The 23,865-nt window shown below is 31.6% G+C and overlaps 1 protein-coding gene across 4 annotated transcripts; it reads right to left on the bottom strand.

Moving 5' to 3' along the window:
- Window positions 1-9,437: 9,437 nt before the first annotated feature.
- On the bottom strand, window positions 9,438-15,165 carry LOC126721611 (probable E3 ubiquitin-protein ligase RHB1A). Of its 4 annotated transcripts, XM_050424662.1 has the most exons (6): window positions 14,999-15,157; window positions 14,420-14,509; window positions 13,601-13,717; window positions 11,040-11,478; window positions 10,781-10,890; window positions 9,438-10,024 (listed from the first exon to the last, which is right to left on the bottom strand). In XM_050424662.1, the coding sequence occupies exons 3-6, from the start codon at window positions 13,661-13,663 to the stop codon at window positions 9,995-9,997; spliced, it is 642 nt and encodes a 213-aa protein (XP_050280619.1). In that variant the 5' UTR covers window positions 13,664-13,717; window positions 14,420-14,509; window positions 14,999-15,157; the 3' UTR covers window positions 9,438-9,994. The 4 variants fall into 4 exon arrangements, with proteins under 4 accessions (XP_050280619.1, XP_050280617.1, XP_050280620.1 ...); XM_050424660.1 differs by lacking the exon at window positions 14,420-14,509 and having other exon boundaries at window positions 14,999-15,165; XM_050424663.1 differs by lacking the exon at window positions 14,420-14,509 and having other exon boundaries at window positions 14,975-15,139.
- Window positions 15,166-23,865: the final 8,700 nt, after the last annotated feature.

Below are 23,865 nucleotides of genomic sequence, written 5' to 3'. Positions count from 1 at the left end.
CTATCAAGGAGTTTAAAATTTGTAATTTCAAGATTTTTATTAACTAAAAAGGTTATACCAATTGAGAGTTATTTAGAAATTATTATTTACCATAACGTCTTTCACAAATAAAATCCTTAAGACATGAGTTTTCATTTATCTTTTAAATGTGAGCCACATAAAGTTTTCTTAAAATCTTACAAATACTACAAAGAAAGCATAAAATTACCACAATTTTTTCTATTTATATTTTATAAACTAATAATAAAAAGATAATTCAAATATTTATTTATTATGTTTTGAAATTTATCAATTACGTTCATTATTAAGTTACTTTGTAAATATTATATGGTAAAATTTATAGTATAAGTTTTACCAAAAAAAAATTATAGTATTTTTAGTCAAATTTTTTCACATTTATTGGAGTGGTCTAATGTAAATCGCAATTCACCATTTTTTTTTTTAACATGGTCTTGCCACTTTTTTTTCCACAATTTACAATCCATCACTTCAACATATGGCTTACCATGGTCCCCCTGCGCCCTAGCGGATAGGATGCTACTATAGTACAATGGTCACGCCCAAATAAGATTGTCATGTTGGTTGCCCCCTTACCCATCTGTTCATTAAAAAAATAAAAAAATAAATAAATAAATAAAAAAACCTAACAAAAAAAGTAAGGGAGTCCAATTTTTAAAATATAATATAAGATGGCCCATTTAGCTTTATGAATATATTATTATAAATGTAGGGGCACGATTTCTTGACGGCCCAATAATGATGTTGGGCGCTCATACATGAAAGATCCCTCACAATATGATTTGTAGAGAGTGGGCTTAAAAGGCTATCGTTTTGGCCACGGGGCGTTGGTCCAGGCCGGATCTTAGGGGAACTCAGGTAAGAAAGGGCTTCAGTCTGGATATCCAAGCCCTTCAACTTCGTCACCTGAAGGATTGGACTCCTCGGATCCTGTCCGAGGAGCACTAATGCCTTTCTCGGTTACCCGGCGGTGGGGTTTTTTTGTGATGGTGTACATATATTATCCGGGCATTCTCATCCCTGGAGTTTTTCCTCCCAGGCGAGATGGGATCCCCCCTCTCTCACAGTGATACTCCTCCCTGGAGTTTTTCCTCCCAGGCGAGATGGGATCCCCCCCTCTCTCACAGTGATACTCCTCCCTCTTTTATACTAGTATTTTCTCCCGTTCTTCTCATACGTGTCAGTCTCTCCTTATTTGGGGTGGTTACTCGTCTTATCAACCCTCACGTCAGAGTGGTTGGGAAAGAGCTGGATAGCATGGTATGAGTATGGATTTGTCAGGCGATTAGCTCCAAATTAAGGTGCTGGCAGCCTTTTTCCCTGTGCTGCTCCTGTGCTGAAGTCGGGCATAAAGTCGTCCTCGGCCATCTCCTTGGGCCTTCAAGAAGCTTTTATTGTGTGTCCCTGACAATAGGGCTCCTCGGCCTGGGCTTTGGACTTTAAGATAAATTGGGCCTGGGCCGGGGCTACACTTTCTTCGGCCCCACAATAAACTTTATGTTTAGTTCTTTTTGTTAAATAAACAATAAACTAGTTATTTTTTCAACTCATGTCTAAAATGTTTGGTTTAAATTATCTACGTGACGGTCTTATAAGACATATCTCTTACAATATGTGAGTTCACGTGTTGTAAGAAAGAGGTCTCATAAAATAGAGAAATTCTCATATGCACTCGGCGTATAAGATACATTCTCTCTATTAAGAGATTTCTCACCTATTAAAAAATGATTAATTAAAAAATAATTAAAAAAATCCTTCTTATTACTCTTGAGTCTTAAAAACATTCTTATGATTATGATCCCATTTTTCATAATTTTTTATAATGTTATTTATCTCTCATGTAGTCTTTACTATGTATAATAGTAATGATTCTTGGTCCGATTGATAAATCTACAAAAATAAATAAATAATGCATTCTTCGAGGGTACAAGAATGTTTTTATATTTTTTAAATCCTTAATATAATAATAATAATAACTTGTCGCTAACCCGTGCGATGCACAGAATAGTACGTCTACAACATTTTTATAACAATTTCACAATAAATTTTATGCAATAGTTTTTTATTAGTTCTAATCTTCGCTCATTATTGAAATTACTTTTTTTTTACCTTCTAATATCAACTTGTCACTTAGGATATGTTGTAAAATTATTGTGAAAATTTTGTGGATATAATATTTCTCATATTAAAAATATTTAGTTTAATGGAAGGTAATACGACTTAAAAAAAAAAGAAAATATGTAATTTTGTTCAAAATAAAGTTCACATAATTCATCTAAAAGTAATGAAGTTAAAACAAATAGTTAATACACTACACTTGTATGGAAGAATCTGTGGCATGTATAAATAGGTTAAAACATAATTAATAGGTATAGTAAAATCACACTAAAAACATTTATATTCTTGTAGGAACGCTTTGTGGCATGTCTGTTAATGTCATATATATATATATATATATATATGTATGTATGTATGTATATAGACAGACCTTCGCCCATCTGCTAGTCCATTATTCTATGATCCAATGCTTTGTTATTGTGTCATAATTACGTTATAGCTGTCAACTGAGAAATTAACATACATAAAATAATGCTTCACATAAAAACTTGGCAGAACATATGGTAGTTCAAAACAAGTTAAAATCAAGGGGTATAAGTTTATATGTACATATGCTCCATTTTTTAGAGAGTTCTAACTTATGTCATCTGTTTTTTATGATATCTCTTTATTATTAAACCAAGACATCAATTGATTTTTGGTGTAGGTGTGGATTGAACTCCAAATCTCTTATTCAATCATTAGAGACTTTACCAGTAGAACTAACTAAAACTCACAACATAAGCTCTACTTAAGTTCTTACACTACCCCTATGAAGTTATGAATATTACATATATCGATATTCCATGACCCCTTATAATGATGACAGAAATTCTCTTACCACTCATCTAGCACTTTCGAGGATTAATCATATTAGCTCCACAACTGGTTGAAATGGGCCACAGCTAGAACATTAGAAATCACACAAAGCTCCTACAATTTGACAATTATAGAATTAGAACCCAATATTTATTGAGACAAATCCAAAATATATAACAACAAATCAGATAAAATATAAGAAAAATATAAAACCAAAGATTAACTCAACATATATAAATTCTAAAACCGAAGATTTACTCAACATACATAAATGATGTACATCGGTGAAATCTGCTTTTGATTGGTTGTGGGTTGTCTTGTTATCCCTAAACTTTTTTAATATTTCCGTGAATTGAACTACCACAATTAATATATAACAAACTTTCTCATATTCAATAGCTTAATAAAACCGAAGATTAAGCTAATGTTATTGTTCGTACAGTGCTTGCGAATGAGCCTTCACTAACAGAAAAATCAAGCAATATTATAATTTCGTAAAGAAAGTGGGAAATAAGAATATCACTTAGAATTCATTAAAAAAATATGATAAGGTTGTAATCTTAACTTGAATGAACCCAACTTACAGGAGTGTCATTAAAAAAAAAAACAAAAAAAAAACTTACAAAAGGAGGATGTAGAGGAAAAAGCAAATCTAGTGAAGAGGGCTGGTTATGCAATTCAGCAATCCAAATATATTTCAAACAAACAAAAAAGCAATCTAATGTCTGTGTTGGTGGCTTTGTGCTTACTGTGAGGTTTTTTGCAAAAGAAAGAAACCCAAACAACTAAATTTAGGTGATAATTTAGGTCACGTTTAAGTATAATGGTTGTATGGCACCAAACAACTAAAAGTTTTTGTTATAGAATTTTAGTTGAAGTAGAATTTTCAAACTCTTAAAACATATATCTAATAAAGTTTTACTAAAACTAAACTATTATAACACTTGATAAGATAATTACACGTTGAAGAGAAATAATAAATATATAAGATATAAAATCTGTAGGGACAAGGGCCCAAAATAGTATATTGGGCCTTGGGCCTTGTTCGAGGACATTGATAGGTCCGAGGAGAAGCAAGTAAGTTGTTAAACGTTCCCAATTAAAGTCTCAAAGATGGGAAACAAGTGAGAGGTTGTCCCAGGAGGAACTCCTCCTTGGATATGATGAATACATTTCACAACATGTAATCCATCTGTTAGCGTAATCCTTCAAGAAGCTCCAATGATAGAGACACGCTTCAGAAATATACGAGAAGGAAGGAAACCTAAAAATATCTAAAGGAAAGCTGTCACCACCACATTAAATGCACTACAGCTACTTTTCTGGCCGCATTTATGTGGAGAAGACCTTTAAACAGTACTACCTTAGCTACCACAACTCACAGAAAACCAGAGAGAGTGTCTGATTGGACAAGTACTCAAGTAAGGGTTCGGATGATCAACAAGTGAAGGGTGAAGATGATCCAAAGGAGAATATATAAGGTGAAAGACTCTTCATGGAGAGGGGATTGAAAAAGAGAGAGAGAGAACACTATAATAATCAAAATTGTCTCTGTATTTAATTGTGATCAATATACATAATTATGGCCTCCTCAGACTGAACGTCTATTGGTATCAATACATCTTGTTTGTGCCTGATTGTCATTTAATTCCATATTAGTCGTTGTTCAATTCATTAGGGCCTAGTTTTTTAACTCACTCTCTACAAATTTATTGTATTAGGCTCATTGGGCCGAGATCCCATATACTTTGGGTTTGGGCCACAAATCGGGACTCTACAAAACCTAAAATAAAAAGAATCTAAAAAAAAAAGAAAAAAATGGTGACATGGAAAATTGTTGGAGTTTCAGAGGTTTCGGTTATAATAATAACTAGTCGCTAACTCGTGCGATGCACGGGATAGTTAAACAAAATTTATACACATTCACTTTTATTGGTACAATCATTTGAAAATAATTCTAACTAATACCCAAATGTAAGAGACACATTGACTTACTATTTAAAGTAGTTTTCTGAAGAATTTACACATATTGTGCAACTGAGCCTTAATTTCTCATCAACAATAAATACATGGAAATTCAAAACATGGAAAGAAAATAAAAATTACAACAATTAATTTCATTATCTCTCATGCTATACTTTGTAATTGTACAAAATTAAGTCAACTCAATTTAAGTAGTTGTAATAAAATTGGCTTCTACTATTCTCTATTCTATAGAGATATGAACATATTGGATTTCTCAAACAATTACCAGTATTACAATAAAATGATTTATTATTGAAAATAAGAAACAAAGAAAATCTGTCTATAGCTTAAGAAACACAATATGCTAAAATTAAAGAGATAAAATTTTCGGAAGACAAAATATTATAGATAATTTTAGAAATAGATTATACACTTAAAATGGTTAGTAATTTATAGCACTTACCCCCCACCATTAGTATACAGACACCAAGTGTGGTCGTCGTAACCCTTTGAAAGAACCTTCCCCAATTGGACCCTATCAAAAAAAAAAAAAAAAAAAAACACCAAATTAACAAAATTGATCCAAAAGGGCCTAAAAAGCACACAAAATCAATTCAAAAAACAAAAATATGAGACAAAGTAATTACTTTCCGCTGCCAATGAAATCGTCTTTTGTATTGCTGTTCCAAATTGCAACACTTATCTTTCTAAGGCCTTCAATTAACGAAAACACAAACTTCTCTTAAAATACCGGAGTATTATGACCATCTATACACACACACATACAAAACAAAATCAGCATAACTCACTATAACTCTATAGAAGCCTCAAAAATATAAAGAGAAATTAAAGGGGTTGAATTTGATAAAGTAATTACTTTCCGCTGCCAATGAAATCGTCTTTTGTATTGCTGTTCCAAACTGCAACACTTATCTCTCTAAGGCCTTCAATTAACGAAAACAAAAACTTCTTTTGAAATACCGGAGTATTATGACCATCTATACACAAAAAAAAAAAAACCAAAATCAGCATAACTCACTATAACTCTATAGAAGCCTAAAAAATATAAAGAGAAATTAAAGGGGTTGAATTTGATATTTACGTTGGGAGAGAGAGAGTTTACAGAAACTGTGACTTTATATTTCTTAACAAGGTTGCTAGGGTTTTGAGGTGTTATAATGTTTTTATTTTTATTTTTTATTTTTTATTTTTTAAATATTGTGCTGATGTGGAAAATTGTGGTGCCAGCAGAGATTTCGGTTATATATATATATATATATATATATAGATAATGGATTGAATTCTCTAGAATTGATAAGGTAACTCCTTATAGAATTTTTTAGATTTTAATATTCAATTATATTTTAGATTTCACCACATAATTAATGAGTTAAACAAATGCCAAAATAGGAATGTTTATCTAATATGTTGATTATATGACAATCAAAAGTATTTATTTATTAATGAACAGTTAAGATCTCATCTAAATAACTATACAACTATATGCAAAAGGGTCTAACTCTTAGATACCGTTTTTCTTTTTGAGAATACTAATTATTTTAACACACATACACGGGGAGAGAGGAGAAGGTCTTAAAGAAGCTAACAGTAGTGTATATCCAAAATGGCCTAACTCTTGGATATATAATACAAGTTTTAAACCTCTTTAATTCACACTCATTTTCCAATGTGGGAACCCACTATTTTTTCTTTTTGAGAATATTAATTATTTTAACACACACGCATGAAGAGAGGGGAGAAGGTCTTAAAGAATCTAACTCAAACTCACATAATAAACATGGGTATGGGTAGGAGTTATTTTGGATTTGTGAAAAATGAGTCAATTAAACCCTAACTTACTAAAGTAGCGGGTTGGCTTGGGTTGATTAATGAATTATGTGGACCAACCCTTTTTGTGAGAAGGGGGAAAATTCCTCTTTTCTTTAATGGGGTCTGATATTGTTTCAAAAGCTCATATCAAGTCTCAAACTCTCTCTTTCTACAAGTCTCAATTTCTTTGCTCCACTCTTCTTAATCTTTCTCTTTAAGTAGTTGATCTGCCTCCACTAGAACTACAGTTTACAATTCATTTTCTCCTCTTTGGTCTCACACTCTCACTTAGTAGCCGAATGATAGAATGAACCAGCTTAATCTGTCAATCTTTGATCTCCCTCTGTTTGTCAAGACTGCGACATATTGATCATAGATCTATCGTTGCGTTCAGCAGTAGATGACATTGTTTGTAAATTTTTTCATCCAAAACCCTTGATTGTTAGTAAAAAGTAAAAGCCAATTCTTTATTATAAGGGATTTAGAATTCAAGAAATATATGATTTCATAATTGTGTTTATATATAAAGAATTGGTTTTCACGGAAAATGAAAAATCATAATTTTTCATTGTATCTTTGAAATAACTTTCCTTTTGATTTTTTTAATTGCAATAAAAACCAAGCTCTAGTGGTTCACGTTTGGATAAATCAAGGCATGATAGGTTTTCAACCTATTATAACTGTGATTTTCTAAATAAATTAGTAGTTTTGGGAATGTAATGAGGGTTAATTTGACTTAGATATCACCATTTTGATATTATTTTATGTTGATTTTTCCTTTTTATGGATTTTGATGATTGTTTGGCAGAAAATTACCTAACCCCCTCTGTCTCGTCTACAATTAGTCAAATATGTTTTGTTTTCCACGAGCATAATAATAAAAAAAACGTTTTTAGACTTTTAGTACAAGACTCTAAACTCTAAAAAGTCATTGCTTTTACTTGTCTCCCCACGTATGGCAACCCAGTGTAACTTGACCACATCACGTACAAGAATCCAAAGCATTTATGAAGTTTCATAATTTTTTTTTTTAAAAAAAAAAAAAAGAAAGAAAGAAAGAGAAAGAGAAAGAGAAAGAGAAAGAGAAAGAAAAGAAAAGAAAAGATTGGAGATACTGAAACTATTTTACCTTGGTGGCTCAAATCCACAGTTGTAAAAGTCATAATATCTTTCTTTGTTTTTTGTTGACTCTAGAACTTTTTATCATTCCTTTAATCATTTCCATGGAAAAGAAATAGTAATTACTTATTACTCATCTGAGAATGATTTGTAGGAATAGTTCAGCAGTTTTTCCCGAAGACATTATTATATTAAGCCTGTACCTTTGCTGGAATATTTGTCACCATGGTTCGTTATTAAATATTTGTCACCATAGTTAGGTTAGGCATGGATTTTGAAAACAAACTTGCCTTTGCACTCTTTGTTGCGCGATATGTGGGTGGTAGTGATTTTAATATGGGCTAGCTAATTACTAATTCGTATAAATGAATGGATGTTCTCTACAATGTTTAATAAGTTCTATGTTTATTAATCACAAATTATTTTATATAGTTTTACACAGCTCAAATAACTGCAACTTTAAGTCATAGTTGCAGTTATTTGTGACTTTTGAGCTGTTAAGTCATAGTTACAGTTATTTGAGCTGTGTAAAACCGTGTATAACAATTTGCGTGGACAAGTATTTTCCATAAAGACAAGACTTAAGTATAGTATTTCGGTGTTGTTCTTTAAGTTCTCCTCTTAAGATTATGCCTTGTAATTTTTTTTTATGAGATAAAAGCATATTTTTTAGTTAAATAACTACATAACTGAATCTTAAGAGAAAAACTTAAGAAACAACATCTAAAGTATTGCACTTAAATTTTGTCATTTCCATATAATAAACCATATATGCATGACACACATGGGCATATAGATATAGACTATAGTGCGTACATGTGGTGTGGAGTGGTCAAAGTAACTTCAAATAATGCTCCTCTGAAGGAACATGAAGGCCCATTAAAAGGATTTTGCTAGCAATCACGGGCTTCATACTTCATACTTCATGCAGTTTGTTCAAGGGCATTTATATGATATAAAATTATAATAATAGCCACTAGAACAAGTTAGTGATCATCTCTCAATGAATTTATATCTAGTTATACCATAAATGGTAGGTAGCCAACTTTCATTTAGGTCTTTCGTGCAACACCCAGCTAAGGTCGTGTTTTTAATTTATTTTCATATATTTTTAACCTCAATACTGTACTAGTTAGGCTAACTAAAATTCACATCTAAGGTTGTGTTAAAAGTTTTGTTTCCTGATCTTTCTTTCTTTATTGAAAGATCAGGAAATAATTGAAAATTTGTAATTTCTAATTGAATTTAAATCCTGTTGTGAATTTTAATAGAGAGAGACTTGGTCCAGTGAAAGATAAGCAAATAATGTACAATTGTAATTTTTAAATAAATTTAAAGCGTACAATTTAATAGAGAGAAAAACCAACCTGTTAAAAAAATAATAATAAATAATTAAAGTGAGGAAGCAGCATGCCCTATACATCCAGTATTGAAGAATAAAATGTTCAAAATTATAACCTTGAATCATAAACCTCTGAAAGGAAAAAGAATGAAGAACTTTAAAAATATATATCCCATTGCCAGAAAAGGCTACATGAATATTTGGAAGCTAAAGCTGCAAACAGTGGTTCTACTTCAACAAAGTAGTATACATCTAACTGGTCATTCTCATTCCATACATTTCACAAGCCAATCTAATTCACCAATGTCATACCCATCCAAAGTTAAAATGACTATATACGAAACTATTATACAATAGACAAAACAAATCTATGCATACAACTGATACAAAAACAAACAAAAAGCACTATAATCTGTACAAGGAGGAGAAAATCTAGCAAATCAACATGCTAGCCAGCCGTGCCATTATTTTCCTTTTCCTTTGAATCTAAATTCCTATTAATCTGGAGACATATCTGAAAACTGGCCCAGAATAAAGCAATGAAGAAGAGATGGAGGACCAAGGCACTATTTTTACACGTTCGATAACTTAATTTCTCTACTTCAAATTTTGGTATGGGAACAATGGAATTAAACGACATTGCACTTTTGTATATGACTTTCACCAAACTACAAATAAATCTGGGGGGCATCACCAAATGATCAATTACAAAACAAAACAACTGCCATGCATCTTTGGCACTGAGTTGGCAAGCTTGGTTGCAAACAGCTAAGAAACTTGTGTCTTGAAAGAGAATATGAGCAACTAATTACAGCTATTTTCAAAAGTCATTTCCTGTTACAATAAGAGTAAAACATTTCATCAACAAACAAGCACTAATAAAGATACACACTCACATCTAGTTACTCAACCATTAGCAGTTCTGGTTCATCTTTTAACCAATTACCAACACTCCATGTCACAGTCATGATCATTAACAATTATTTCACCAAAAACAATCAGTGCTGCCAAAATTTATATTCATAGAAACATTTTTTTTATGAAACTACCTTCATAAACGCAGCAATTCTCTCTGGTGGGGCTAAGAATAAACTATAAAAAGAGCCAAGCTAGATCATTAAAGGAAAATCAAGTTTACTTTAATGAAAAATTATATATATTTTAAACATGTAAAAGAAGTATGATTTTAGTAAGATGATATGACGACATTAATTATCTGCACAAATTAAAGGATCTAGCTAGTTCTTGCTGCTTGAGACAAAGATTGGGAATTTGGGAACGCAGTGAAAACTACATGATATAAAAAGCGTGGCCATCAATAAAATAATGGTTCTAATTGCAAGGATAAATGTCCAGAGAAAAATTTTCAAATCTTAAGGGGGCATAGAAAAGCCACAAACCTAGCTGTATTCCAGTTAAAATTGATAAATTGTTACAACAAATGTGGGAGGGGGGATTTGAACCCGATTCTCCTTATAAAGGAGACCAGTCAATGGCACCAAGGTACAAGGCTCTTGGAAAGCTGTATTCCAGTTAATAAGATAGCAAAAGATTAACAATGAACATATTTGTAAGAGGCAAATCTGATACCTGATCACATATTGGGCATGCATCACTTCTTTCCATCCATTCAAGAATGCATGAGAGGTGAAAGTGGTGTTCACATCTCGTGATAATATTTGGATTTTCAGCATCATACTCTGCATTGGAGAACAAAAAGTTTATCCATCAGCTACGAGCTTCACATTTAGAAAAAGCATTCAGAAAATTCTTGATTTTACTTCCCAAAACAAGCAAGCTGGAAAAAGTTAAAACAATGAAAAGAAACACCAGTTTTCTGGTAATGCACCTTCAAGACAAATGGGACAGACATCTTCTTCTTCTGCTACAGATACTTTGGGACAAGCACCTTCTTCTGCTACAGATACATTGGGACAAATATCTCCTTTTGCTACAGATACATTAGGTTCATTAAAATTTGGAGCTTCTAACTTCCTTGGTGAGACACACAAAGAATTGGCTTGAGCTTTGCAATCTGATTCCTCAAGATCTTCACATGTAGTCAAAGTTTCAAAGCTATCGCCACTAACAGTTTCTCTGGCAGACTCAGATTCTGTTGATTGTGGATATCCCAAGACCAAATCATACGGCAAAGGTGCAGGAGGGGCTCGGTAAGTGTCAGGAGTTGATGCATCCAGACCAAAATCAACCAGGAATTCAGCAGTAAGTGCAGAGGCTGCACCATCATGAGATCTCAAGGACTCATGCTCTTCCAGAATCGGTGGACACTGCAGAAAAGAATTAATTTTTTTCAAAATGATATGTTAATAACACACACAAATTCTCATGAGCCAATTTTAGCATAAACAAGCCAGCAAACATTTCAACTCCAAACTCCATATTGTCTTGTTGACCCATGAAAGGGCATTGACAACAGTACGTATTACAATCTTAATGTGCAAGGTCATTTCCACGAAAAAAGAGAGGAAACTTTCAGTTCAAGTCCATCATTAGCCAAGGAAGAAGAAGCCAACAATGAAGAAATATAAAGGTTACAGCTGCAACAATATAAATGTTCAGAGTATGTTTTCCAGCAGCAATTCAGAAAGCTTCACTTTCAATTTAAAATTTTAGCCTTCAAACTTCAAAATCTTAGATGGCAGGAGAAATAGCCAATAATAATAAACTCATGTTCTAGTTTTCCCTTGTTCCGATCACAAAAATAAAAAAGACTAATCATACAAGTTGAGATAAAATTTTGTTAAAACCTACAAATTTTCTGGTTGATATGAGATGGCAGGAGAAATAGGGAGCTACGGTTCCATACTTACATTGTCAGTAAGAACCTTTCAGATGCCTTCGCCTATATTTTAATACAGCTTTTGTTGTCCTGGATTTGCCAATAATATGCACGACTGGATTTTGCTTCCAGGTGCAAAATTCATATCAACATTTAACCATAAACTTAAATTTGTCTATTATTCTTTCAGGGCATTTGATACAGAGTTAAAAGACAGCATGTTGCAAAGTGCAGACAAGAGGATTACAAACCTCAACTTGACTACTGCTTGCTGCCCCAGTTTTTCTTGTGTAGGAACATGTTAAAAGGTCTTCTTTGTTAGTCTTTTGATATTGGGATTGAAAAACAATTTTTTAACAGGTTTTTAAACACCTTATTCTTGGTACAGACAATTAGCTGCAATATCTGTAAATGGACATGCACCCCACTGTACAACAAGCTCAACGCACAAATATCCAAATCAACTGTATTCTATTTATCAAAAAATATCAAATAGCCTGCTCTCCTTTATTAAGAGAATCAAGGTTCAAATCCCCTATGCAATGTGTTATATAAGGTGAGAAGGTAACTCAACAGAAAATCCATGTAGCAACACTCATGTTAGCATAAGTGACCTGATTGTTAGTGCTGAATAAGGAGGTCAAAGTCCCCTTTAAACAATTGGAATGTATTGGACTTGCAAAGGTGAATGTTTAGTTGACAAGATATATGTAGGATATGTCAGTCTCAACAAATAATACACCTCTTTGGAAATCCATCATGACTTGGCTCATCCAATAGGAGTTTGCAATACTACAGGCTCCCTGATATTAGGCTGGAAGGATTTCTGATCTAAAGTACGGTAGTAGTTAGAAAAGAATTGCACAAATTCTATGATAGACATCCTCAATTCCTGCCAAAAGATATAGCACCCAAAAGGGAGTCATTGCCACGTATCAGTCTCCCAAATTTTTACAAAACACGTCAATAGCAATAAAAGTTTCTGAATTTTTTCTTTAGCTATAGATAATAACTTATTAAAGTATCTTGAAAAACCACCGACTGGTACCTCCTCCCCTTGCAAGTGCTTAGTGGTGGGTGAGGTTGTGGGTGGTGGGTTCAAGACCCAGTGGGTGTGTGCATAACTTACCTCTGCAAAAATAAAAAATCTTGAAAAGCCAATCAGCTATAGCTCAATTGGCATGTCCTCCACTTATAAGTTCTATGTGGAGGGTGAGGTTGTGGGTTCAAGAACCATTGGATATGTGTTTAACTTATCGTGTTTAACTTATCAATAAAAATAACCTCAAACTTATCAATCAAAAAAAAAAAAAAAAAAACTTTGAAAAACCACTTCAGGATAAATGAACACGTCTTTACAAAAATGGATCAGGAATAAAACTAACAAATAAACTAGATGAGAATTTCTGTAATTTTGTGAGTCAAATTCCACCTTGGATTTACTTCAAATGAACCACAAACAAGCAATGAAAAACATTTTGATGATTAGGGCAGTAAGTAGATCAGCATAGTATATGCAACATGGATAACAAGTCAAGCATGAGAAAAGAGGAGCACATAATAAGAATAATGCCAAAGTATTGTAAAATTAGAGGGAACGTGTTGCTGACATAGTAATAGACAGGTGTTCCATGCAGATGAGCTTTTCTGGAAGAACAGCAGCAACCTCCCATCCCTGAAGTTATTCCTTTATCCAGCCCAAACTACCATTCATTGGTGCATTCTTTCTGTTATTTGGCATCAGATGGCAGAAAAATGCCACATTTTCAGAGTAAATAAATGTTCACAAGCACAATTTTCTAACAAAATCAAAACCCAGAGCAAAGAGGTAAAAAGACAGTAGAGATGTAAAATGTAAGCGTGTAAGATAGGAAACGCAATCAGAAACAAGTGAAAAAACATTAGAACTAAGCTAGCCACAAACTTGAAGATGGAGGATAATGCCTAGAATCACTACAATCATAGCATGCAAAAGGGTATGCCAGTTAAGTTTATTAGAATTTATAACCGAAAGTCAGAACTGAAAAGTGAAGAAAAATAGTATGGCCGATGACAAACACCATCAGTAAAATTCACAACTGTTCCTTGTTCTGAAAAATACAGCCTTCAAGCTCGGCAAGTATATGTAAATAAAATATTGAACTGGGTTCATCGTGGACATAGCCTAATTAAGTCATAATAGCTAAACATACAAATCTGTACCTCCCTTCTGCAGTTTGTATACATTAACAACCACACATTTTTACTATCATTCATGAATCCATGTACCTAAAATTACACAACCTAATATAAAATTTTCGTATGCACGCATAATTCAACTCAAGGCTGTGTCAAACTTCACATTCATCTACTCTAAAGGCGCAATATAAAGAAGCTTAATACTATTCTGTACTTCTAAAGTTTAAACAATAGCATGAATAGGAACTCGCAATAGGATTTTTAGCATTGCCACCACCCTTCCTCATCTCAAATGGGCCAGAAGACACCACACTTTCAAGTTTCAATCTTCAAGCGTGTGGCTGTATTTACATACAAGCTTAATATCAGAGACAAATCAAATTTGAGTACCTACATACTTCTTTGCAGGTCCTACACCTATCCAGCCAACTTTATTACAAGAAGTGATCAAATTTGCTAAAGTTTCAAAGGTTAAAAAAAAAACCCACATGGAAAAATAACTAATTGAAACAACAAAATAGGATTAAATTCAGAGACAACTACAAGTCTACAACAAAACAAAACATCACCCACAATTTATTATTAAAAAATAAAAAAATAAAAAATAAAAAAACTACTAAACAATTGAAACATTTTGACAAAATTGATTGTAAAGCCCATAACTTTCCAATTCATATTCAGTAACAAATTTCACAAAAAGAAAACAAAAACCCAGATATTAAAGTTGGTAAGAAAGACAAAAAAAATGACATTTACATTGAAACAACAATCTGAAAACAACAAACTAATGAAAACCCATCACTTACAAAGGGAAAAACAGCAAAGCTTACCACTGAAAAAAAAGAGAGATATTGAGACAGCAGAATTTGGAGTAGGGGAAAGAGATATTGAAGAGGAGAGGTGTTTGAAACCTTTCCTACGTCATTTGTTTTTGTTTTGTTGTGCTTTGTTGCAACTGTGTTTGTGCACTCTCCACTCATACCTATCTCAAATGCTTGACGGGTGTACAACTTGACTTTTTATTTAATATGCAAATAAAATAATATAGAGCGGTTAAACTTAATATTGTTGATTATTTTTATATTTCTGTAACGTGTAAAGTGGTAGTACTTTCTTTTTTCTTATATGTGTACTTCACCACTTGTGTAGGCTAAAGGGGAGTCAAGAATTACAGTGAGAAAGTTTTGAGAACCGGGAGGCTTTTCTAGGACCAACCATCGATAAAATAATAATAAAAAAAATTTAAGGGATTTCTTGAATCATAAGATAAGTCATCTCTAGCAAATTAGACAAATTTTTGTACTATTTGAATAATAAACAGTAATTTTTACCTTTTAACTATCCATTTTTTAAAATACACTTTCCAATAGATTCTTTATTTCATTTAAATATTATTTCTTCATTCATCAAGTCTGATGGGCTATTGTTCACGAGCCAAAAAAATTTTCGGATATAAAAAGTCTATTGAAAAATAAATAGTGTCCTATTTTATGGGTTTGTTCTCTAAAGTAGAGAGTATTTTACGTTTAGCTCTCTTGTTGGATTCTACTTGTTTCTATGGAATTTTTTTTTATAAAGATAGTTTTGTGTTTGGTAGAATAAAAAATATAGAAACGCTTCTTATCACAATAGGTTTTTGCGTTTTTCTATAAACAAAGTTTTTTTTTTGAGGAGCTCTATAAACAAAGTTAAAAAAATTATTTTTGTTTAATAGATCATTTTTAAAGAGAATTTTTTTTTTTCAAAAGTTTTTTTTTTTCTCCATAACGCAATTTTATCTTATATCACGTTAAATAAAAAAAGTTGAGAGCTAATATGAAAATGGTTGAAAACAACTCTACCTCATCTTTAAGGATGCTATCAAACATAAGACAATAAAATAATTTTTCAAACAATAATTTTTTGTTATACAAAATAGAATTTTTACTATAACCTAATCTAAATGTATATACGTATGAAGTTCTTTTCTAAAAACTTGAATCATGGCCCTTACCCCCCACACCCCACAAGTACTTATACTTTTAAACATAGAAAAATGAGTTATTTTTCAAAAAATTTATTTTTTGAAAAATAACTCATTTTTTTTAAAATACGTTAAAATCTAAACAAACCGACCAAATTCTTGTTTTCTATCATCAGTTTTTTTTTTTTTTTTTTTAATTTAAACAAAATAAATTGATAATTGAGGGATATTGTTTATTGGCTTATTGCCGACGATTGATAACTTTTTTTTTTGAGAAACAACCGACGATTGATAACTAGTTTGTAACTTTTTTTCTTGAGAATGACCTTAACTTTGTATGATTATATAGGGCCAATTCATTGCACACGATTACAATATTAAAATTTAAGAAAAACTGTAAAGTCCAGAAAATATCCAAAGGTTTTGTCCTTTGTCATAGATTACACACTATTTTTTTAATTTTTTAATTTTGAATTCTATATTTTATAAACATTACATGAGATGAGAGCATTATTATCTGGTGCTCTAAAATGCGTTTTTAGCTAATATTGTCTTTTTTTGGTTGAGGTTAGCTAAGCTAACATTGTCGAATGTATACTGTTCCGATATCTATAGCTTAATTAAACACTAGTATTATTTTATTCCATCCTCAATTATTTTAATATCACCAAAAGAACCAAAAGTATAGAACGTATGATTTAGGATGTATTGTTAAAATGATAATATAAAATACAATAGATTTTTTTTTTTTTAAAAGAATATTTAAACATAGTAGTAATAGAATAGAATATGTGATGCATTATGTATTATTAAAGGGGTCTGATTAATGTGTACCCTAAAGGCACACATCATTAATCATCCATTTTAGGAAAGTTTTTATGGGAAATTGATAAAGCTGTCAAAACAGTGAATTGCTTTTTTGTTTTTCTATAAAAAAGTTTCATAAAATAGATTACTAATATATGTTCTAAGGGCACATATTAATAAATCTCTTATTAAAGTGATAATATAAAATAAATAAATTGACTTTTTGGTGATGCAAGATACTTTTTTTCTTTTTCTATTAGCGAATGTGGTGCAACAGTAGGTACTAGGAAGCCCTCGATAAAACCCATCACTTCAAACCAAATACTAGAAGGTCATGAGTTCGAGTATTGAGTACTAACTCATACTTTATAATATGCAAAAATCATGGTAATGGGGTTGAGTAGTGGCATGTCTTACTATGTGTTGGTGGTATCCACAAACTTACCAAAAAACCCAAATGACAATATACTATGTGGTTTGGGGTTATGACTACACCCACGAGCCGTTTATTTTTTCTATTATTTTTATTTTTTGCATTTTTATTGAGTAAACGATAATATTTATTAGAATACAAACAAAAATAGTAATAGTAATATTTTAAAGAGTAGAACTTGACGTTTTTATTTTTTTTATTTAATATGCAAATAAAATAATATAGAGCGGTTAATATTGTTGATTATATATATTTCCTGTAACGTGTAAAGTGGCAGTACTTTCTTTTTTCTTCTGTGTCTACTTCACTACTTGTGTAGGCTAAAGCGAAGTCAAGAATTACAGTGAGAAAGTTTTGAAAACTGGGATGCTTTTCTAGGATCAACCATCGAAAAAAAAATAATAATAAAAAATTTAAGGGATTTCTTGAATCATAAGCCTAATTAGACTTGTTTCTATAGAAATTTTTTTTATAAAGATAGTTTTGTGTTTGGTAGAATAAAAAAAATATAGAAACGCTTCTTATCAAAATAGATTTTTTGCGTTTTTTTTTAATAAAGAAAGTTAAAAAATTTATTTTTGTTTAATAGAAAATTTTTGAAGAGACTTTTTTGTTCGAAAGTTTTTTTTTCTCCATAAAGCAATTTTATCTTATATCACGTCAAATAAAGAAAGTTGAGAGCTAAAATGAAAATTGTTGAAAACAACTCTACCTCATTTTTAAGGATGCTATCAAACATAAGACAATAAAATAATTTTTCAAACAATACTACTAAACATAGAAAAATGAGATATTTTTTGAAAAATGACTCATTTTTAAAATACGTTAAGGTCTAAGTAAATCAACCAAATTCTTATCTCAACTGGTAAAGTTTCTGATGGTTGAATAAGAAATCTGGGATTCAATCTCCAAGAGCAGACATCACTCTTTCAAAAAAAAAAATTTTAATTTAAACAAAATAAATTGATAATTGAGGGATATTGTTTAAGAATGACAACTTGTTATTCATTGGTTATTGCCGACGATTGATAAGTGATAACTAGTTTGTAACTTTTTTCTTGAGAATGACCTTAACTTTGTATGATTATATAGGGCCTAGGGCCTATTCATTGCCCACGATTACAATATTAAAATTTAAGGAAAACTGTAAAGTCCAGAAAATATCCAAAGGTTTGTCCTTTGCCATAGATTACACACTTTTTTTTTTTTTTTTTTTTTTTTTTTAATTTTGTTATTTTGAATTCTATATTTTATAAACATTACATGAGAGCATTATCATCTGGTGCTCTAAAATGCGTTCTTAGCTAACATTGTCTTTTATTGGTTTGAGGTTAGCTAACATTGTCGGATGTATACTGTTCCGATAGCTATAGCTTAATTAAACACTAGTATTATTTTATTCCATCCTCAATTATTTTAATATCACCGAAAGAACCAAAAGAATAGAACATATGATTTAGGGTAAATTGCTAAAATGATAATATAAAATACAATAGAATTTTTTTTTTAAAGAATATTTAAACATAGTAGTAATAGAATAGAATATGTGATGTATGATGTATTATTAAAGTGATAGTATAAAATAGATAAATTGACTTTTTGGTGATGCAAAATACTTTTTTTCTTTTACCATCAGCAAATGTGGTGCAGTGGTAAGAACTAGGAAGCCCTCAATAAGACCCACCACTTCAAACCAAATACTAAAAGGTCATGAGTTCAGGTATTGAGTACTAACTCATACTTTTATAATATGCAAAAATCATGGTAATGGGTCCAGTAGTGGCATGTCTTACTATGCACTTGTGGTATCTACAAGCTTACCAAAAAACCCAAATGACAATATACCATGTGGTGTGGGGCTATGACTACACTGACGAGCCCTTTATTTATTTATTTATTTTTTATTTTTTGCATTTTTATTAAGTAAATAGTAATACTTATTAGAATACATATGAAAATAGTAATAGTAATATTTTAAACCGGGTTTTGCATTTTCTAATGTGAATGCTCTTCACAATATAACTTTTCTAATCTTCATCCAAATCTGTTAAAATTTACTAACGGAAAGATTTATGTGACAGAAGGAAATTTCTCTTGCCCACATTGTCTTCTTTCTTTTCTGTGTTATACTACCCTTTCTCAAAATTTCCTTCTTTAATGTAGAGAAGGAAATTTTGAGAAACACCAATGAACAATTTCCTTCAATTAAATAGGTTGCTCTGTTAGAGCATTCACATCCAAATTTTCAAAGTTTATACGAATTTTAATGGAAAAACCTATTTTTTCTATTATAATTATTTACTCTTATAATACACGCACCTTACACCTTATATCCTACTCTTATCCTTTCTCTACTCCAAAAATATATTCTTTCTTTCCAATATTGGACATATTTCTCCCTAAAAAATGTTGTTGTTCTTCCTATAAACGTAAATTAATAAATAAATTGTATCTCATAATTTATAAAATAATTATTTATATAATGATATTCCACAACAACTGTAAAATAAAGAATAAATTGAAAGATAATACCTTTTTGGTGTTTCAACATATCTCGTAACATGAGAAATAAATTATTACTATTAATTCCACAAGATTAAAGGTTGCAAAGTTGAAGAGTGAACTAAGTCACTCTCTTGAGATAATACAAACTGTTTTTACAGAACTCTACAGTATAAGCCGCGTTGAATAAAATGCAGCTCTATACATGTTTAAGCTGCGTTTATTAAATGCAGCTTTGGGATATATTGAAAAAAAAAAAAAAAAAATTCCTGGATGGGCTTATAGCCGCGTTTTTAAAAACGCGACTCCAGCTAAACGCAGCCTCAGCGTCCTAAAACGCAGCTTTAGAGCTGGTCTATAGCCGCGTTTAATAAACGCAGCTATACGTCCAGTGATGGAGCTGCGTTTTTGTAAAACGCAGCTCAAACAGCACCCTGAAGCTGCGTTTTTGAAAAACGCAGCTCCAAAACGCAGCTCTAATGCGCGTTTTTTGTAGTGAATACAACTAAACACCTAGTTGTATATCCTCACAAGTCTATAATATTTGTAGGATGAGAAGCTCTTAAACAGTACTTTCTTAAGCCAATAATAGAGATAGAGTGTAGTGGGGATATATATATATATATATATATATATATATATATATATAAAAGAAGAGGAAAAGTTACTGCATGTAAGGGTGAGAAGATAAAACAACACCTTTTTCCCCCTTTCTTTTCATTTTTGGCCGAACATGAACGTCTATAAATAATGTACGAATATATTGCATTTAACCTTCTTCTTTTTTTTTTCTCCCTCAAAAAAAAAAAAAAAAAAATTCTTTTTTTTAATGAGATAAAAGTTAGAAATAACTTCTCCTTTTTAATTGCTTTGACTAATTTAATCCTTACTAGGAAGCTTAACATATTACCAACGTTAACACTTAAAAAGATTGAAAATGAAAATGTTTAATAAGGAATGTAATAAATTGATAGCAAGGTTATAAGATCCTATGTTCTGATTAAATTGTATCAATAAATTGTAGGATTGATACGAGAATCATAAGATCCTACTTTCTAATTAAAAAATACATTAAAAATATCTATAATTATAGTTCATAATATATGTTAAAGAAACATTGAACAAAAGTAATTTTTGACACACATTAGTGAAATGACTAATAAAAGATAAAGTACCAAATAACAAATACATAAACAAAGTTCAAAGTTACAACTTACAAATATCAAGTTCTAAGTTCTAATACCACAAACATACATAATATCTCACATAAACAACACAAAGCAAATAACAATGTTTCAAACAACACCACAAAACACTCAATCCTCAAGACCAAAATTTTGGTCATCTTGATTGGATTTCTCAAAATAGGGTTGATCATTATAAACAACATTCTAATCATTGTTAGCAGATACATGGTTCGCATCATCCATTAGATAATCACCAAAATCTCTTAATTTGTATTTGGAGGTTCATTCACTTCATTTTCATTGGCATCACCAGACTCAAATTCTTCACCAATAGCATGAACTTTTTTATCCTTATCGCACTTGCCCTTTACTCTCTACTTTCTTCTCTTCTTTTTTGTCTTTCATAATTTTGTTGATTAGGTTATGGTGAGGTGAGAATTAGGTTATGGTTAGATGAGTCTTAGGTTTTTTTTCTCCTTCATTTTTGTTTTTTTTAATCAATTTAAGGCCTTTGGGTTCTATTTGGAGGCCCGGAATAAGTATTAAAAAAAAAAAAGAATTTTCCTTCATAGCACTATGATTGATGGTTTTAAAGGCACCACATATGAAGTTTTTTCTAATCAACTAGCATTGATTTTGCCAATTCATATCCAATGCATTTTTGAGATATTATGCATATATGCTTTTAATATATTTGTAAATAAAGATGTCATTTAAATGATCATTTAATCAATAATTAAAATAATTTTTTATTATAAAAAATAGTCTAACATATGCTAGAAAATTATTATGTACTCCGGGAGTATACTCCATTCCTTTCACATAGGAGTGGACCCCATACCACCAAAAAAAAGATAAAAAATAACACTCACAAATAGCAAATAACACTCTCAAGGGAGGCTCGAATTGATGGTGTGACGGCTGTGGCTTTTGATAGCAGTGATGCAATGGCGGAGAGGCCTTGTGGAGGTGGTGAAGGTAGCAGTAGTCTTGAGTTGAACGGTGGTATGTTTGGTAGATTAGTTTGGCTCCAGAGACGGTGAAAGGAAAGGTAAGAGAAAGATGAGAAACTGTTGGGTTTTCTTTTCCAAACCGTTGGATCATTTTACATACACGTGTCACTCATCTATTTTAAAATGGGAGAAAAATAGAGGTATTAAAACTAGAGGTGATCCTTTCCCTTTATGAACTTGATTATTTGTAGAGGCGTCAACTATATATAAATTGATCTTTCCAATTTTTTTCCTTGGATAGTTTCAGCTATTTGCTTGTTCAAAATATTACTAGGTTGTTTCTCTGTTTTTTACAATGTAAAGTGTGAACTTGCTTCTAATTTAGTAGAGTAGTTCTACCAAAAGAAGAAGAAGAAATGGAAGCTGGGAGGGAAGGAATAATTAAGGAGAGAGAAAAAAATTGCTATTAATTAGGTAAATGAGTTGGAAAGCAATAGATAGTCAACTATGTTTTTTAAACCGTAGATCTAAAAATCTACGGTTTAAAAATGATGTAACTTCTATAGAATTATACCAGATTTAACTTGAACTCAACTCATATATATAGAGAGAGAGAAAGAGAGAGAGAGAGAGAGAGAGAGAGAGAGAGATATACCTAAAAATTTTCATTCACATCTATACAATTAGAATTCAAATCCTAAGGCCTAGACTTCACAATGTTCCAAAAAAGTAAATTACTACTAAACCAAATTACTAAAATCAAATGAAGTTAGATGAAAAGGCACAGAGACTAAAGGTGAAGAATCGAAACGAGAAATTGAAGAGCAGATTTGGGGATTTGTTGTGGAATTCATAAAAGTTATATGGTTGTATGGTTGTATCTACCACCTGCAGACCAAGCCAAGGTCCTATTTTAAGGAAAGGGACTATGAGTGAGCCCAGATAAATTCCCTTTTTTCAAACTCACCATGGCCCCTAAAGAGCCCTTTTTTCAAACTCAAGTAAGGGTATGGACAAGGACTAATTTGCAGTCACTAGTTATTGGTTTTGGGCATTGACTATGGAGAAGCAAGTCAGGTATATTATGATAGATCTTTTCATGCAGCTACTAACTTTTTGTTCCTATGTAGGCTACCCATGCTTCTCATGAGGCCGAGATAAGAATAATCGAGCTGCAACTTCAATTGCTAGACAAAATGGAGAAATGTTGGGCGGCAATCAACATGGTCCCTATAGAGCACAACAAGGTCAAGCAAAGGTGGAGGAAGTCTGAGTTGTGGGGAGCTAAAAACAAGCTTTGGAAGGCCAACGAGACCTTTTGACAAGTGAAGAGCGAGCTTATGATAGTTGATGATTGAGTCTGGCCACTGGAGAGAGGTGACAATTGCCAAAGAAAAAGCCTAGCTAGCTGCTTGAATCAGAGAGAGCTAAGGCAATGACCATACAAGCAAAAGGTTTAAAAAAAGAGTAGTGTTTATTACACCCATTTTGTCTCAAACTCAGAATTTCAATTCAAAATAAAATGTATGTAACAATTTTTTCCTTTCAAGAAAATGGAAGTTTCAGATGATAGAAAACGATATAAAAGTTAATGTTGAGAACGAAATTGAAGCAAAACAGTTCAAATTGTCACATCTAGTGTAACTTCCCCAACCACGCGTTCAATCATTAAAATATGAACCTTAGGTTTGCCTTTACTTACTGTGAGTTTTCATCCCATAGTTGAAGCTGTCATTGGAAATGAGTGTGTGGATGACATAACACAAATTTTATTATGAAAAAAAAAAAAAAAAACATAATTGGTTTGGAATCAAAGTTTTACTCATTTAAGTGACTAAATAGCGAGCTGGAT

Source organism: Quercus robur, chromosome 4, assembly GCF_932294415.1.
Source record: "Quercus robur chromosome 4, dhQueRobu3.1, whole genome shotgun sequence".
In the NCBI taxonomy this organism is placed as follows: domain Eukaryota; kingdom Viridiplantae; phylum Streptophyta; class Magnoliopsida; order Fagales; family Fagaceae; genus Quercus; species Quercus robur.
The sequence above is the reverse complement of the archived record's forward strand: the minus strand, read 5'-3'. Positions and strand labels throughout refer to the sequence as shown.

Excerpts from the sequence above, each read along its gene's own strand:
- LOC126721611 (XM_050424660.1), bottom strand. The coding sequence starts at position 13,663 with ATGGGAGGTTGCTGCTGTTCTTCCAGAAAAGCTCATCTGCATGGAACA. Across the intron at positions 11,479-13,600 it reads GAACACCTGTCTATTACTAT|TGTCCACCGATTCTGGAAGA; the intron begins GTCAGCAACACG and ends TCTTTTCTGCAG. Across the intron at positions 10,891-11,039 it reads CTGTCCCATTTGTCTTGAAG|AGTATGATGCTGAAAATCCA; the intron begins GTGCATTACCAG and ends TCTCCAATGCAG.